Source organism: Rhinoraja longicauda, chromosome 17 (genome assembly GCF_053455715.1).
Source record: "Rhinoraja longicauda isolate Sanriku21f chromosome 17, sRhiLon1.1, whole genome shotgun sequence".
Classification (NCBI taxonomy): domain Eukaryota; kingdom Metazoa; phylum Chordata; class Chondrichthyes; order Rajiformes; family Arhynchobatidae; genus Rhinoraja; species Rhinoraja longicauda.
In genome coordinates, this window is record NC_135969.1 from 23,542,122 (window position 1) to 23,558,561 (window position 16,440).

At 39.9% G+C, this 16,440-nt stretch overlaps 1 protein-coding gene across 1 annotated transcript in view; it reads left to right on the forward strand.

Annotated features, from left to right (window-relative positions):
- dock3 (dedicator of cytokinesis 3) overlaps positions 1-16,440 on the forward strand; it is a 262,260-nt gene that overhangs the window by 121,594 nt on the left and 124,226 nt on the right. Inside the window, exons 7-8 of the mRNA XM_078413752.1 lie at positions 4,731-4,815; positions 12,332-12,373. Of these exons, the coding sequence (XP_078269878.1) occupies positions 4,731-4,815; positions 12,332-12,373 (127 nt within the window). The remainder of the gene's footprint in view (positions 1-4,730; positions 4,816-12,331; positions 12,374-16,440) is intronic.

Here is a 16,440-nt window from a genome sequence, read left to right on the forward strand (position 1 = left end):
GATCCCAGGAATGAGTAGGTTAACCTATGATGAGCATTTGTTGGCACTGGGCCTGTACTCGCTGGAGTTTAGAAGAATGAGGGGACCTCATTGAAACATACAGAATAGTGAAAGGCTTCGAAAGAGAGGATGTGGAGAGGATGTTTCCACTAGTGGGAGAGTCTAGGACGAGAGGTCATATCCTCAGAATTAAAGGACGATCTTTTAGGAAGGAGATGAGGAGAAATTTATTTAGTCAGAGGGTGGTGAATCTGTGGAATTCTATACCACAGAAGGCTGTGGAGGCCGTCAGTGGATATTTTTAAGGCAGAGATAGATAGATTCTTGATTAGTACAGGTGTCAGAGATTATGGGGAGAAGGCAGGTGAATTGGGTTAGGAGGGAGAGATAGATTAGCCATGATTGAATGGCGGAGTAGACTTGATGGGCCGAATGCCCTAATTCTACTCCTACTCCTTATGTCTTTATGACCTAGCTGTGCTTCTGCTCCCTGCCTACAAACAAGAATTGAAGCAGGAGGATCCAGTACAGAGAATTATTAAATGTTGGTCAACGGACACTGGTGATATCTTACACGACTGCTTTGAGTCAGTGGACTGGTCCATATTCAGGAATTCTGCAACAAACCTGAATGAGTACGCCGCTGCTGTGACTGACTTCATCAGCAAGTGCGTGGAAGACTGTGCGCGAACGAAATCAATCCAAGTGTTCCCCAACCGGAAACCATGGATGAACCGGGAGGTACATTCACAGGTTAAGCCCAGGTCTGCTGCATACAAGTCCTACGATCCCGAGTGGTAAATAAAGGCTCGTTATGATCTCTGCAAAGCCATCAAGGATACCAAGACAATTCCAGGACAAACTTGAGTTCCAGTGCAATCACTCGGACACACAGAGAATGTGGCAAGGTCTGAATAAGAGCAGAAGACCAACAGGGCACTGACGCCTGGCTCTTCAGACTCAAATGTGCCTCTCCCCAGGGTGACTGTTGCAGAGGTTAGATCGGCTTTCCTGATGGTAAACCCATGAAAAGCAACTGGCCCAGACGAATTTCCTGGCCGTGTCCTTAGTAGCTGCGCGGACCTGCAAGTTGGAGTATTCACGGACATCTTTAATCTCTCTCTACTCTGTTTTGAGGTGCCCACCTGCTTCAAGAAGACCACCATCATTCTGGTGCTGAACAAAAGCAAGACCTCTTGCCAAAATTACTACCACCCAGCGGCCTTGACATCCACCATTTTCAATTTTTTTGAGATGTTAGTTATGGAACGCATTAATTCCAGTCTACCCAGCGGCCTTTGATCCACTGCAGTTCACCTACTGTCACAACAGGTCCACGGACGATGCCATCATCCTAGCTCTACACTCATCCCTGGAATACCTGGATAAAAGAGACACCTACGTCAAACTCCTATTCATAGACTACAGCTCTGCCTTTAACACCATTATACCATCTAAGCTTATCACCAAACTTGCTGGATTTGGAGTCAGCACACATCTCTGCAACTGGATCTTCAACTTCCTGACCAACAAACCCCAATCAGTGAGGATAGGGAACAAATTATCCTTTATGATAATCCTCAACACTTGTGCTCCACAAGGATGCCTTCTCAGCCCCCTTCTTTACTCCTTGGACACCCATGACTGTGCAGCCATGCACAAATCTAATTCAATTTACAAATTCGCAGACGACACCACCATCGTGAGCCGGATATCAAATAAAGATGAGACGCAATACCAAAAAAAGATCGAGGACCTCGTTTCTTGGTGTCAAGACAACAACATTTCTCTCAATGTCAGCAAAACATTGGTTGACAAAGTGGTTGATTTCAGGAAGCGAAGCGGTACACATATCCTAGTTGCATTGACGGTGCCGAAGTAGAGATGGTTGAAAACTTCAAATTCCTAGGAGTCAATATCACCAACAACTTCTTCTGGACCACCCATATTGAAGCAACGCCCAAAAAATCATGCCAATGCCTTTACTTCCTTAGAAGGCTTAGGAATGTTCCCTACAACTCTCACCAACTTCTGCAGATGCACCACAGAAAGCATTTTATCAGGATGCATCACTGCTTGGTTTGGGAAAAGGCCCATCGAAGACAGCAAGAAATTGCAGCAAATTATTGACACAGCTCAGACCATCATACTAACCAACCTCCTTTCCATTGACTCAATTTATGCCTCATGCTGTCTCGGCAAGGCCCACAGCATGTTCAAGGATGAGTCGCACCCTGGCCACTCCCTCTTCCCGCCTCTCCCATCGGGCAAAAGATATAGAGGTGTGAAACGACATATGATCAGAAGATGTAGAATCCTTGTGGGTAGAGTTAAGAAACTGCAAGTGTAAGAAAGACAGTGTTTCAGTGGTCATGGGGGATTTCAATATGGAAGCAGAGTTCATTGGTACTGGATCTCAAGAAAAGGAATTTGTAGAATGCCTTTGAGGTGGCTTTTTAGAGCAGCTCATGGTCGAGTCCACTATGGAAAAGGCAATTCTGGATTTGGTGTTGTGTAATGAGCCAGATTTGATTAGGAAGCTTAAGTTAAAGGAACCATTAGGAGGCAGTGATCATAAAATGAGCTGCAGTTTGAGAGGGAGAAGCGGAAATCGGATGTATCAGTATTTTTGTTCAATTTGCAATTACAGAGGAATGAGGGAGGAGCTGTCTAAAATTGATTGGAAGGGGATCCTTGCAGGAATAACTGTGGAGCAGCATAGGCAGGAGTTTCTTGGAGTAATTCAGAAGACGCAGAATCTTTTCATCTCAAAGAGGAAGAAAAATACCAAGGGGAGAATGAAGGCGACTGGCTGACAAAGGAAGTCAAAGTCAGCATAAAAGTAAAAGTGAAGGCATATAATATCACAAAGATTAGTGGGAAGTTAGAGGATTGGGAGGCTTTTAAAAAACTAACAGATGGTAACTTAAACAATAACGAGGGGAGTAAAAATGAAATGTGAAGGGAAACTAGCAAAGTGTATAGTCATGCACTTTGGACGGAGACATAAAGGCATTGGCTATTTTTTCTAAATGAGGAGAGGATTCAGAAATCAAAAGTGTAAAAGGACTTGGGATTGGTGGTGCAGAATTCCCAAAAGGTTAATTTGCAGGTTGAGTCGGTAGTCAAGAAGGCAAATGCAATGTTAGCTGTCATTTGGTGAGGACTGAATATAAAAACAAGGATGTAATGCTGTAGCTTTATAAGGTACTGGTCATATCACATTCAGAATATAGTGAGCAGTTTTGGGCCTTATATCCGAGGAAGGTTGTGCTGGTGTATGAGAGGGTCCAAAGAAGGTTTACGAGAATGATCCTGGGGATAATTGGGTTAATGTGTGAGGAGTGTTTGATGGCTCTGGGCCTGTACTCACTGGTGTTTGAAAGGATCAACGGGGTTCTCATTGAAACCTACTGAATAATGAAAGTCCTAGATAGAGTGGGTGTGGAGAGGATGTTTCCACTAGTGGGAGAGTCTAGGACCAGAGGGCACAGCCTCAAAAAGGACGTACCATTAGAATGGAAATGAGGAGGAATTTATTTCGCCAGAGAGTGGTGAATCTGTGGAATTCATTCCTACAGATGGCTTTGGAGGCCTATCAAAGTGGAAATTTATAGGTTCTTGATTAGTAAGGATGTCAAAGGATATGGGGAGAAGGCAGGAGAATGGGGTTGAGAGGAAAAAATATATCAGCCTTGATTAAATGGTGGAGCAGACTCGATGTGCTGAATAGCCTAATTCTGCTCCAATGTCTAATGCTCTTACGATGTATAGGAAACCCGGGCAGCAACAACACTAGGAAAACTGCTGCTTGCCCCTTCAGCACTATTTTAGCATGTTTATTTATGAACAAGAAATTTCTAGCACCAGATTACTAAAGTGGGTCATTGGAGGTTGGCCTCAGTAAATAAGACAGATTTATCTGTGAGAGACTATTATTGATTTTGACAGATCTAGAAGCTGGGAACATTTGCATATTAACTACAATATGAAATCATCTTAAGACCTAACGTTTCTTGCCATTAAACACTAGCTTAGCATGCAGAAAGATGATTTATATTTTAATGTTGGGTAAAGTGTGCTCTGTCAAGAACATGGCAAGATTACAATAGAAGTCAACTATTTAAGGAATGATCATAGAATTTCAGTAATTTTATGGGAGTAATTTCAATTCTTTCCAACAAAATTTATAACATGAAAACATTGATGAAAGACGATTACACGGATGAACATACTTTTAGAATGTAGGTTGTACTAGTGCCAGATGAACACCCAAAGGGAGAAGCAAGTACATGTGATGAAATAATGAATGTTGGAAATTGATGCTAAATAGAGCAAAACAATTTTTAATGTAATGTTAGTAGGATTGAGAACTGAATGTGAAGGAATAATTTAAAATGTAAATCTGTTTTCTAAAATTTCAGTTCATATATTTGCTGACAAACTTGTAGCTTGTTCATCAGATTTATAGAATTGAGTTGTTAGGATCCTGAGATATCGACATTTAGAATTGTAACGGTATAAATATATAATGGTGCAAAAGTCACCAGTTATTTGTCCTATGTGCCACTTACTGTTAACTACCTCAGTGCCGCATAATATCTTCCATTAATCTTAATGCAACCTATGCAAGAGTGTACATTTTTGGATGTCGAAGGCCCAAAATAATGAGCTAAAATTAGTATTTGTTGTTGTTTGTGCATTGATATATTTTTCTCTGACTTCGTCAGGCAAATGGGCATGGACCTGGTACCCAGGAAGGACTTTGAAATGGTTGATCCTGAACACATAAGTGTGGCAGATCTCTATAAACTAGTAAGTACTTACAACAATCCCTGTGTGTTTTTTGTGTACATGCATCATGGAGCTTGGCTGTGGAAAAATTACAAATTCCAGCTAACCAGCTCTACTGGTTCTTCAGTATTTCAGCTGTTATATTTTGACTTGCAAACATTTTCATTGTTGAAGGCAATCTGTAGATTTCTAAAATGTAATTTTATCAACAGAATGGGTTCCATAAGAGCAAGAGTCCAAGAGAAATTGATAGATGATTCACCAGAACTGGGGGACAGAAATTTCATCAAAGATATAAGATTTTTCTACAATATTTAAATTCTTGTCAAAACAGTTAGAAATTGTATCAGCACTGCAAAAAAACTGGGGAAAGTCATTTCATTAACTTTGGTTTAAAATGATATACCAGAACTAAAGTTTAATTTCTACCTCAGGTAGCAGATATATTAATGAAAAAATTGTAAGCTTTGTGCACAATAATTATTTTGGGCAATGTGAATCAGTTTACTTCATTAGATTTGCTTTATCTAAAAGCAGTATAATCTCACCTGGCAGAGCACCAGATTTTTCTCCAATGTTTTTGTTAACTGTTAAACAGAATCTTAATGGGGCAAACAAGGGCAATATATTCTGCATTGCCTGTTTCATTCAATTTAAGATTTTTTATCAAACTTTTGTGGTTGTAGCTGATGGTAAAATTCTGTCCCACTGAATTAACAACATAATGTTAATTATGTTAACATAATTAGGCAGCACAAACAAATGATGTTTGTGCTGCTTAATTTGCTGACCGTAAGACAATATTATTTCTTCAATTTCTAAAACCAAATGTATTGCAAAGGAATTAATTTCACTTTAGCAAAACCCCGAGAAAAGAAAGGCTGCATATTATCAATCTTTTCCTTAAACAAGATACTCCCATGTTCCAGACCCAACACTTTGAGATTGGAGATGGAAAACACACTTTGTGTTTGCTCCACTTTGTGTAATCTTTTGTTGGCTTTCGACATATAGCATATGGACAATAGTCCAAGGTCCAGAAACAAGTCTTCCACTGCATGAAGTGACACCCTGTGCACAAGCTTTTCTATTATGTGTGTTAGGTCATGTGTATAGAGGACGAACTGTGTTAGGTCATGTGTAGAGAGGATTATTTTCCATTCCATTCTTTGTGAACACTGACACCAATATCAATTATTGTTCAAAGGGCTATTGAAAATCCATCTAACTATCATGTCAAGATAGAAATTCTGTTGTGAAAATATTGATAGCCACTGCATCTTTTGCATTAATTATTGATATTTTATTGGATTGATCAATCAGCATCAAATTTTGCTGTTCGTGTATATTTTTATTTAATGCACATGTTCTGCCATTTTTCGAGAGAATTCATAAGTAAAGCATATAAAAGAAAGATCCTGAACGTACCTTGTCATAAAAAAACACAACGAGGCAGTTATTTGTATTTAGACAATAGACAATAGATAATAGACAATAGGTGCAGGAGTAGGTCATTCGGCCCTTCGAGCCAGCATCGCCATTCATTGTGATTATGGCTGATCATCCACAATCAGTACCCCGTTCCTGCCTTCTCCCCATATCCCTTGACTCCGCTATTATTAAGAGCTCTATCTAACTCTCTCTTGAAAGCATCTTGAAGCGGGCTACTCTTTCTTTTGCCCAATGTAATGCCCACTGTGCAAGCAGCAAAGTCTGTGAACAACAAAAGAGATAAACAAACAGAAAAATGCTTTTAATGTTGTTGTTTGAGAAAGAGATGTTTCTCAAGATACTTGAATATGTTCTTGTTGCCTATAAAAAATGTGTAGCTTTACATTTTCCCAAACCAATTGAGCAGACTAGAAAGATCCTAAAATTGCAAATGACTGCATGAAAGCAGGTCTATGGGCATATTTTCTCCCACATTGATAGAGTTTGTTTGAGTAGAATGCACATTCCCTACTTGTGTCAGAACTTCAATACTTAACAAAAATGGCTATTCAATAAATTAAATCTACCTAGCATCTGCAATAGAACCAGAATCATAAATAGATTGAAAAACAAATCTGGATATTTCCCCACTTCTGCCTTCTATTCCTGCTCTCTTCCACTTCTGTTTTCCAACAGTAATTGAATATCAGCAATCAGCAGGTGTTGGGAATTTGAAATAAAAAAAGAAAATACTGGAAACGATTAGCAGGTCTCTGCACAGATATCGTCTCACCTGCTAAACATTTTCTGCTCTAATCAATTTTCTAGTTATTTATGTCTAGTTCAAAGCCTTTGCTCTAATTTCAACTAGCGAACAAGTGAAAGTAAATGAGAGATATGCACAAAATGCTGGATTAACTCAGCCGGACAAACAGCATTTCTGGAGAGATGGAATGGGTGACATTTCGGGTCGAGACCCTTCTTCAGACTTCTTGTCTGAAGAAGGGTCTCGAACTGAAATGTCACCCATTCTTTCTCTCCAGAGATGCTGCCTATCCCGATAAGTCACTCCAGCATTTCGTGTCTATCTTCAGTGTAAACCAGTATCTGCAGTTCTTTCCTACACAAGTAAATGGGAGGAATAGGTTTTGCACATTGGAGCTAAACAAAGGTGATCATCATCATCACCATCGGCAATTACTTAAAGTTGAATATGATTGTTCTTCTGGTGGGTTCTCTCAGTAGGTCTTGAGATGGCTGAAGAGGCCGACACTGGAGCCACAGACTTTATTGTGAGATATGCAGGTGATATACCCTCCAGGTGGATGCCTGTTTGTAATATCTTTTAATGTAGGGAGATTGGTGCTATGCAGCTACCACACGGTCACTGACGGAGACAGATCCAAATTCAAGGCATTGATTCCACGACCATTGGGAGTCTCTTTGCTGACGTCTTCTACAATCTTCTCAGTCATTGTGGTGCTCCACCTACTGGCCAGCCACCTTCATCACTTGAATGGTTTAGAAAGGATAAATTGCCCGGAAACTGTAGATGCTCCCAGTTTGTCAGCTAGATGAGTCTCTACTAAATGTAACTTAAAATTTGGTTGATATTGCTTTTCGTTGTATAAGAGCACTTTATTCTCTCTTGCCCTATCTCTCTGTCTCTCTGTTTTTCCCTCAAATTTTCTTTCTGTTCCCTCTCATGTTTATCTTGGTTTCAGTTGCACACAAGCACACAAACATGTACACACAATTGGTGCAAGGTGAAAAAAACTTGGACTTTTAAACATTATGTGATTGGACTGGTTCTTTAGACATGAACTAGAAGTTGAACTATGATTCAACATCCTTGCATCTTTGATCAAGGAAAATAGTTCTCCAAGATGATCTTCCAACCACAGTTTGTAGATTGCAGCTACAATGGGAATTAGAAGAACAAATATACAGGGAGATTGTGGAAAGTTGCAAGAATAATCGGGTCATCATGGTTGGAGATTTTAACTTTCTTAATAACTTGAACATCCATAGTGCTAAGAGGTTAGATGGGATGAAATTTGTTAAGTGTGTTCAGGAGAGTTTCCTCAGTTAATATATTGAAATAGGAAACCCTGGATGATAAGAGATACTGGGGCTCTGGTCAGAAAAAAGGAGGCAGCAAGGGGTCAATTAAAGGCAGCTCGGATCAAATGAGTCACTTGGTGAGTACAGGAGATACAGGAATATACTTAAGAAGGAAATCAGGAGGGAAAAAGGGGGGAATAAAATAGCTTTGGCATAGTGCATTAAAGAGAATCCAAATAGATTTTATAAATATCAGAGGAAAAAAGAGTAACTAGAGAGAGAATAGGACCCATTAGTTACTATAATGGCCGTCTGTGTGGAGTCACAGGAGATGGCGAGGTGTTCAATAAATATTTCTCCTCTGTTTTTACCGTGAAGAAAGACATGAAGACTATGGAACACGGATAATTAATGCAAATAATTAGGGATTGTCTGCATTACAGTAGAGGAGGTACTGGACATCTTAAGCTCTACGAAGTTAGATAAATCTCCAGCCTTATATTCAAGAACACTGTGGGAAGCTAGATAAGAACCTGCAGGAACCCTAGCTGAGATGCATAAATCTTCATTAACCAGAGTTGAGGTGACATAAGACTGGAGGATGATTAATGTTGTGCCTTAATTTAAGAACAGCTGCAAAGAAAAATCTGGGAGCTATAGAGCAGTAAGCTTAACATGTGTGGTTGATAAGTTACTGGAAGAGATTCTGAAGGAAAAATTAGCATTTGGAAAGATACATTGATTATGGACAATCAACGGCTCTGTGTGTGGGAAAACATGTCTCACAAGTCTCACAAGTGTGATGGTGGAACCTTCTTTTTGGATTGGAGGCCCGTGATAGTGATGTGCCTCAGGTTGGTGCTGGGTCCAATGTTGTTTGTCATCTTTATCAATGATTTCGATGAAAATGCACGACATTGCTATTAAATTTGCAGATAACACTAAAATAGATGGAATTATAGACAGTGATAAAGGTTAATAAGAATTACAGCCGAATCTTGATCAGCTGGGTAAATGGCAAAAGGAGTTTAATTCAGAAAATTTAGAAGTATTGCATATTGGGAAGTTACTATTCTCTCAGTGTATGGTAGTACCCTGGGGAATTTTGTAGAGCAGAAGGTCCTTGGAATACACATACATGGTTTCCTGAACGTGGCATCACAGTTAGACAGGGTGGTGGAGGATTTTGGCATTCTAGCATTCATCAGACAAGTGTGGGTACAGGAATGGGTCGTTATGTTGCAATTGTACATGGCATCAGTGAGTATTGTGTTCAATTTTGGTCACCTGCTATAGAATAGATGCTATTAAGCTAGAAAGAGTTCAGAAAAGATTTACGAGGATGTTGCCAGGACTTTTAGGGAGAGGGAGGGCAGGCTAGGACTTTATTCCTTGGAAAATATGAGACTGAAGGGTGATCTGATGGAAGTGTATAAAATGATGAGAGACATAAACAGGATGAATGCACATTGTCTTTTTTCACAAGGTTGGGAAATCAAGAACTGGAAGGCATAGGTTAAAGGTGAGAGGGGACAGATTTAATAGAAACTTAAGGAGCAACCTTTCCACGCAGAGGTTGCTGGATATATAGAATGAACTGCCAGAGTAAATAGTTGAAACAGGCACAATAGCAACATCTAAAATACATTTGACCAAGAACATAGATAGGAAAGTTTAAGAGTGATACAGGTCAAACACTGGCAAATTGGACCTGATAAGATGGGCGCCTTGGTCGTCATGGACAAGTAATAATAATAATAATATAATAAACATTTATTTTATATAGCGCTTTTCCAAATGCTCAAAGACGCTTTACAAAAACAGTCAAGACATAAAAACAAACAAACGAACTGTCCTTACGGAGAAGCGGCGAACAAATAGCGCCAGCGTCCTCTCACGTCAGGGTCCGGCAGTAGACAATAAAGAACACAAGACACACAATCACAATTTTTAACACAAACAGCCAAGTGGGGCAAAAGGGCCTGTTTCCATGTTTTATAATGCTATGATCTGACCCATTTCTCACCCACAAGGTGCAGAAAGTTAACGATAACGGCCTTTGCATTTGGCCTAAATAAGTGTGGACAGCTAGACAGCATTTCAGAACAGCAGGCTGAGCTTCAGCCAATTAATAGTTTAAGGGAATGGCGAAGTTATGACCAATTAAGTTGATTGTAAGCAAGTGTGAGTACCTCTTTCAAACCTAAAACAGGTAGAAAAGAGTACTTTTTATATGGCAGAAAATGAAATAATACAGTTCCCAAAAGCCTTGGGGTTCCATGGACACATGTGATGGATCAATGCAGAAGATAATCAGATCAACATTCAATCAGAAATGTAAATTGAATGTTGACCTTTATGTTTAGATTTGAATATAAGACTGACAAAGTTATTTGTGTAAAGCTCTGGTAAGACCATGTCTGGAGATTGAAGTCGCACCTACAGCTCAAGTTGAAGATAATGCTCTTATCAATATTGACCAAAAAACAGAAAAGTCATACACCAACCATGAAGAGTGAAGCAAAGTGAACATTTCAGGTCAATGAAACTTATTCTAAAAATGTTAGAGATGTATTAGCTCTGCTTGTAAGTACAGACCTAGAGAAATCACCAACTAAGTAGTAATGTTTCAGATAGTTAAACGATAGTTTATCTCTTTCTTTATGTTCAATATTACTAAGTAGGTTTTGCGGTATGTAAAGACTTGCTACCTATGCACTCTACATCACGCTAAACCATTCAAGCAAAACAGTAAACTGCATATGACCTTATGACCTTATATGTATGATGAGCGTATGTTTTAACAGTCAATTTTGAAAAAGAAATTGTTAGTGTCAATAACTATGTATGTCCATTCATGAAATATTAAAATGAAGAAATATGAGTAATACCAATTGCTACCTGAGTAGGTCAGCAATCATCCCATGTGTGAGAGGTGCAGAAATATAATTTAAAAGATTATCTGAAATTTTTTAGAATAATTTTTTTCCCTTTATTTCTGACCAATGTTAGCATCTTTTGGAATTTATTCAAAAAGTTCAGACTGGAAGTTTATCTTGTCCAGGTGGATAGGTTAACTTGAACATCCCAGTTATAAACTAGTTCATAGCAAAGACTAAAACATATGCTTCCAGTGGCCATTATTATACACCAGTCTCTCCCTGTACTGCTATCAGTTGGCATTGGGTCTATGTTATACTTGCGATTGGTAAAGGCCTCCAATTGTTATTTATATATGTAAAGCTGAAGGATTAGAAGCAGTGGGCCAAGAAGCCATTCAGGCCTGCTACACCATTTAATTGGACCAGTTAGATCTGATCTTTGGTTTCCACTTAGATGCCATTTTGTCCAAAAATCTATTGATCTCCAGACATTATAGTACTTGTAAACTCCTGCTATCAATGCCAATTGGAAAATAAAATATTTAAATAAGTTTGTAATAAGCATGTGTATGTAATATCTCATTATAAAATATTTTAATGTTATTTTGGGGCATTGAACATGTTGCACATCTGGAATTGTTCATGTTGTTGTAACTTTCCAGGCAGAGATTTGTTTGTGTGTGGGAATGATTTATAAATGAAGGGAAAATAAAGGCTACCTATGTTAGTTAACAGTGCATAAAATTATTCTTAAGATTAATGCAACTCAAATGAAGGGAAAATAAAGGCTACCTACATTAGTTAACAGGGCATAATATTACTGTTAAGATTAATGCAACTTTATTAAGGGGGAGTGATAAAACCATTTGTAAAGCATTTCTTTACATATGCTAATATGATAACTGAAATACTTTAATGAACTACAAATATTAAGACATTTTTACTTCATAATTTGCCTTTCTTGAAGATTATTGTGAAATTTAAATGTGGTTTTGTAACTCTCGTGCCGATACAATCAAATAACTGGTATGATTTGACATTTCAGATGAAATCCAATACTACTACAGGAGTTGGTCGTATTTTAAGAATCATACCCAATATGAATAGAAATATAATTTTTTTAAATCATCTTTCTAATTGTATTTTCTCTACCTTGACAGCACTTATCCAGTAGGCACAACATACAGCAGAGTACCACACAGGTATGTCACATGAAATTGAAAACCTTTTTCTAAATGTGTCTACTGCTAAGTATTTTTTTCCTATAGATGATTGATATTGTAAACCAAATCTAAACATACACACCGTTACATGAAAACATATATTTCAAATGAAGGTATTTATTCACAAAGTGCTGGAGTAACCTCGACCCGAAACGTCACCCATTCCTTCTCTCCCGAGATGCTGCCCGACCTACTGAGTTACTCCAGCACTTTGTGAATAAATACCTTCGATTTGTACCAGCATCTGCAGTTATTTTCTTATATTTCAAATGAATATATGTATGAATATTTTGAAAACTAAGCTCCTCTTTCATTGTCTTATTTAAATAATTATCAAGCAAAGCTCGTCCAACAATCCATGGGCAGAAGAGGCAAAGAAAAAAGAAAATCCTAAATCATAATTTCTCACCTGAACTTAGGTTTACATCTACCTCAATAGACAATAGACAATAGGTGCAGGAGTAGGCCATTCGGCCCTTCGAGCCAGCACCGCCATTCAATGTGATCATGGCTGATCATTCTCAATCAGTACCCCGTTACTGCCTTCTCCCCATACCCCCTGACTCCGCTATCCTTAAGAGCACTATCTACCTCTCTCTTGAATGCATTCAGAGAATTGGCCTCCACTGCCTTCTGAGGCAGAGAATTCCACAGTTTCACAACTCTCTGACTGAAAAAGTTTTTCCTCATCACTGTTCTAAATGGCCTACCCCTTATTCTTAAACTGTGGCCCCTTGTTCTGGACTCCCCCAACATTGGGAACATGTTTACTGCCTCTAACGTGTCCAACCCCTTAATAATCTTATATGTTTCGATAAGATCCCCTCTCATCCTTCTAAATTCCAGTGTATACAAGCCTAGTCAATAGACAATAGACAATAGACAATAGGTGCAGGAGTAGGCCATTCAGCCCTTCGAGCCAGCACCGCCATTCAATGCGATCATGGCTGATCACTCTCAATCAGTACCCCGTTCCTGCCTTCTCCCCATACCCCCTCATTCCGCTATCCTTAAGAGCTCTATCCAGCTCTCTCGAAAGCATCCAACGAACTGGCCTCCACTGCCTTCTGAGGCAGAGAATTCCACACCTTCACCACTCTCTGACTGAAAAAGTTCTTCCTCGTCTCCGTTCTAAATGGCCTACCTCTTATTCTTAAACTGTGGCCCCTTGTTCTGGACTCCCCCAACATTGGGAACATGTTTCCTGCCTCTAATGTGTCCAATCCCCTAATTATCTTATATGTTTCAATAAGATCCCCCCTCATCCTTCTAAATTCCAGTGTATACAAGCCTAATTGCTCCAGCCTTTCAACATACGACAGTCCCGCCATTCCGGGAATTAACCTAGTGAACCTACGCTGCACGCCCTCAATAGCAAGAATATCCTTCCTCAAATTTGGAGACCAAAACTGCACACAGTACTCCAGGTGCGGTCTTACCAGGGCCCGGTACAACTGTAGAAGGACCTCTTTGCTCCTATACTCAACTCTTGTTATGAAGGCCAACATTCCATTGGCTTTCTTCACTGCCTGCTGTACCTGCATGCTTCCTTTCAGTGACTGATGCACTAGGACACCCAGATCATCCCCTCGTCCTAACTTGACACCATTCAGATAATAATCTGCCTTTCTATTCTTACATCCAAAGTGAATAACCTCACACTTATCTACATTAAACTGCATCTGCCATGTATCCGCCCACTCACACAACCTGTCCAAGTCACCCTGCAACCTCATAGCATCTTCCTCACAGTTCACACTACCCCCCAGCTTAGTATCATCTGCAAATTTGCTAATGGTACTTTTAATCTCTTCATCTAAGTCGTTAATGTATATCGTAAATAGCTGGGGTCCCAGCACCGAACCTTGCGGTACCCCACTGGTCACTGCCTGCCATTCCGAAAGGGACCCATTTATCCCCACTCTTTGCTTTCTGTCTGTCAACCAATTTTCTATCCATGTCAGTACCCTACCCCCAATACCATCTGCTCTAATTTTGCCCACTAATCTCCAATGTGGGACCTTGTCGAAGGCTTTCTGAAAGTCGAGGTACACCACATCCACTGACTCTCCCCTGTCAATTTTCCTAGTTGCATCCTCAAAAAATTCCAGTAGATTTGTCAAGCATGATTTCCCCTTCGTAAATCCATGCTGACTCGGAATGATCCTGTTACTGCTATCCAAATGCTCAGCAATTTCGTCTTTTATAATTGACTCCAGCATCTTCCCCACCACTGATGTCAGACTAACTGGTCTATAATTACCCGTTTTCTCTCTCCCTCCTTTCTTAAAAAGTGGGATAACATTTGCTATCCTCCAATCCACAGGAACTGATCCTGAATCTATAGAACATTGAAAAATGATCTCCAATGCTTCCACTATTTCTAGAGCCACCTCCTTAAGTACCCTGGGATGCAGACCATCAGGCCCTGGGGATTTATCAGCCTTCAGTCCCATCAGTCTACCCAAAACCATTTCCTGCCTAATGTGGATTTCCTTCAGTTCCTCCATCACCCTAGGTTCTCCGGCCCCTAGAACATTTGGGAGATTGTGTATCTTCCTCAGTGAAGACAGATCCAAAGTAAAGGTTTAACTCGTCTGCCATTTCTTTGTTCCCCATAATAAATTCCCCTGCTTCTGTCTTCAAGGGACCCACATTTGCCTTGACTATTTTTTTCCTCTTCACGTACCTAAAAAAACTTTTGCTATCCTCCTTTATATTATTGGCTAGTTTACCCTCGTACCTCATCTTTTCTCCCCGTATTGCCTTTTTAGTTAACTTTTGTTGCTCTTTAAAAGAATCCCAATCCTCTGTCTTCACACTCTTCTTTGCTATGTTATACTTCCTCTCCTTAATTTTTATGCTGTCCTTGACTCCCTTGTCAGCCACAGGTGTCTCTTACTCCCCTTAGAGTCTTTCCGCCTCTTTGGGTAAATTGATCCTGCAACCTCTGCATTATTCCCAGGAATACCTGCCATTGCTGTTCTACCGTCTTCCTTGCTAGGGCCTCCTTCCAGTCAATTTTGGCCAGCTCCTGCCTCATGCCTCTGTAATCCTCTTTGCTATACTGTAATACTGACACTTCCGATTTTCCCTTCTGCCTTTCCATTTGCAGAGTAAAACTTATCATGTTGTGATCACTGCCTCCTAATGGCTCTTTTACCTCTAGTCCCCTTATCAGATCAGGATCATTACACAACACTAAATCCAGAATTGCCTTCTCCCTGGTAGGCTCCAATACAAGCTGTTCTAAGAATCCATCTCGAAGGCACTCTACAAACTCTCGTTCCTGGGGTCCATTTCCAACCTGATTTTCCCAGTCTACCTGCATGTTGAAATCTCCCATAACCATTACATTTGTGACACGCCAATTTTTTCTCCTGATTCAACTTGCACCCCATGTCGAGGCTACTGTTTGGGGGCCTATAGATAACTCCCATTAGGGTCTTTTTACCCTTACAATTCCTAATTTCTAACCATACTGATTCAACATCTCCTGATTCTATGTCACCCCTTGCAAGGGAATGAATATCATTCCTTACCAGCAGAGCAACCCCACCCCCTCTGCCCACCTGTCTGTCTTTTCTATACGTTGTGTACCCCTGAATATTCAGTTCCCAGCCCTGGTCCTCTTGTAGCCATGTCTCTGTGATCCCTACAACATCATACTTGCCCATGACTAACTGAGCCTCAAGCTCATCCACTTTATTTTTTATACTACGCGCATTTAAGTACAACACTTTAACTTCTGTATTACCTCCCCTCTCACATCGGTCACAAATGGCAGCACAATTTGGCCCAGATAACTTTACAACCATAGAGCTGAACTCAGTAGATGAGATGATAGTCACTGCTTGATGGCAAGGCTGCATTTAACTGTGTGTGGCATTGCAGAACACTGGTGAAATTGAAGACAGTGGATGAGTGGAGAAACACTCCAATGGTCGAGTCACCCCTCGACAAAGGAAGTTAGTTGTATTTGTTGAAATCTAATCATTGTAGTCCTCGAATATCACTGCAGAAGTTCTTCTGGACCTGAAGGACAA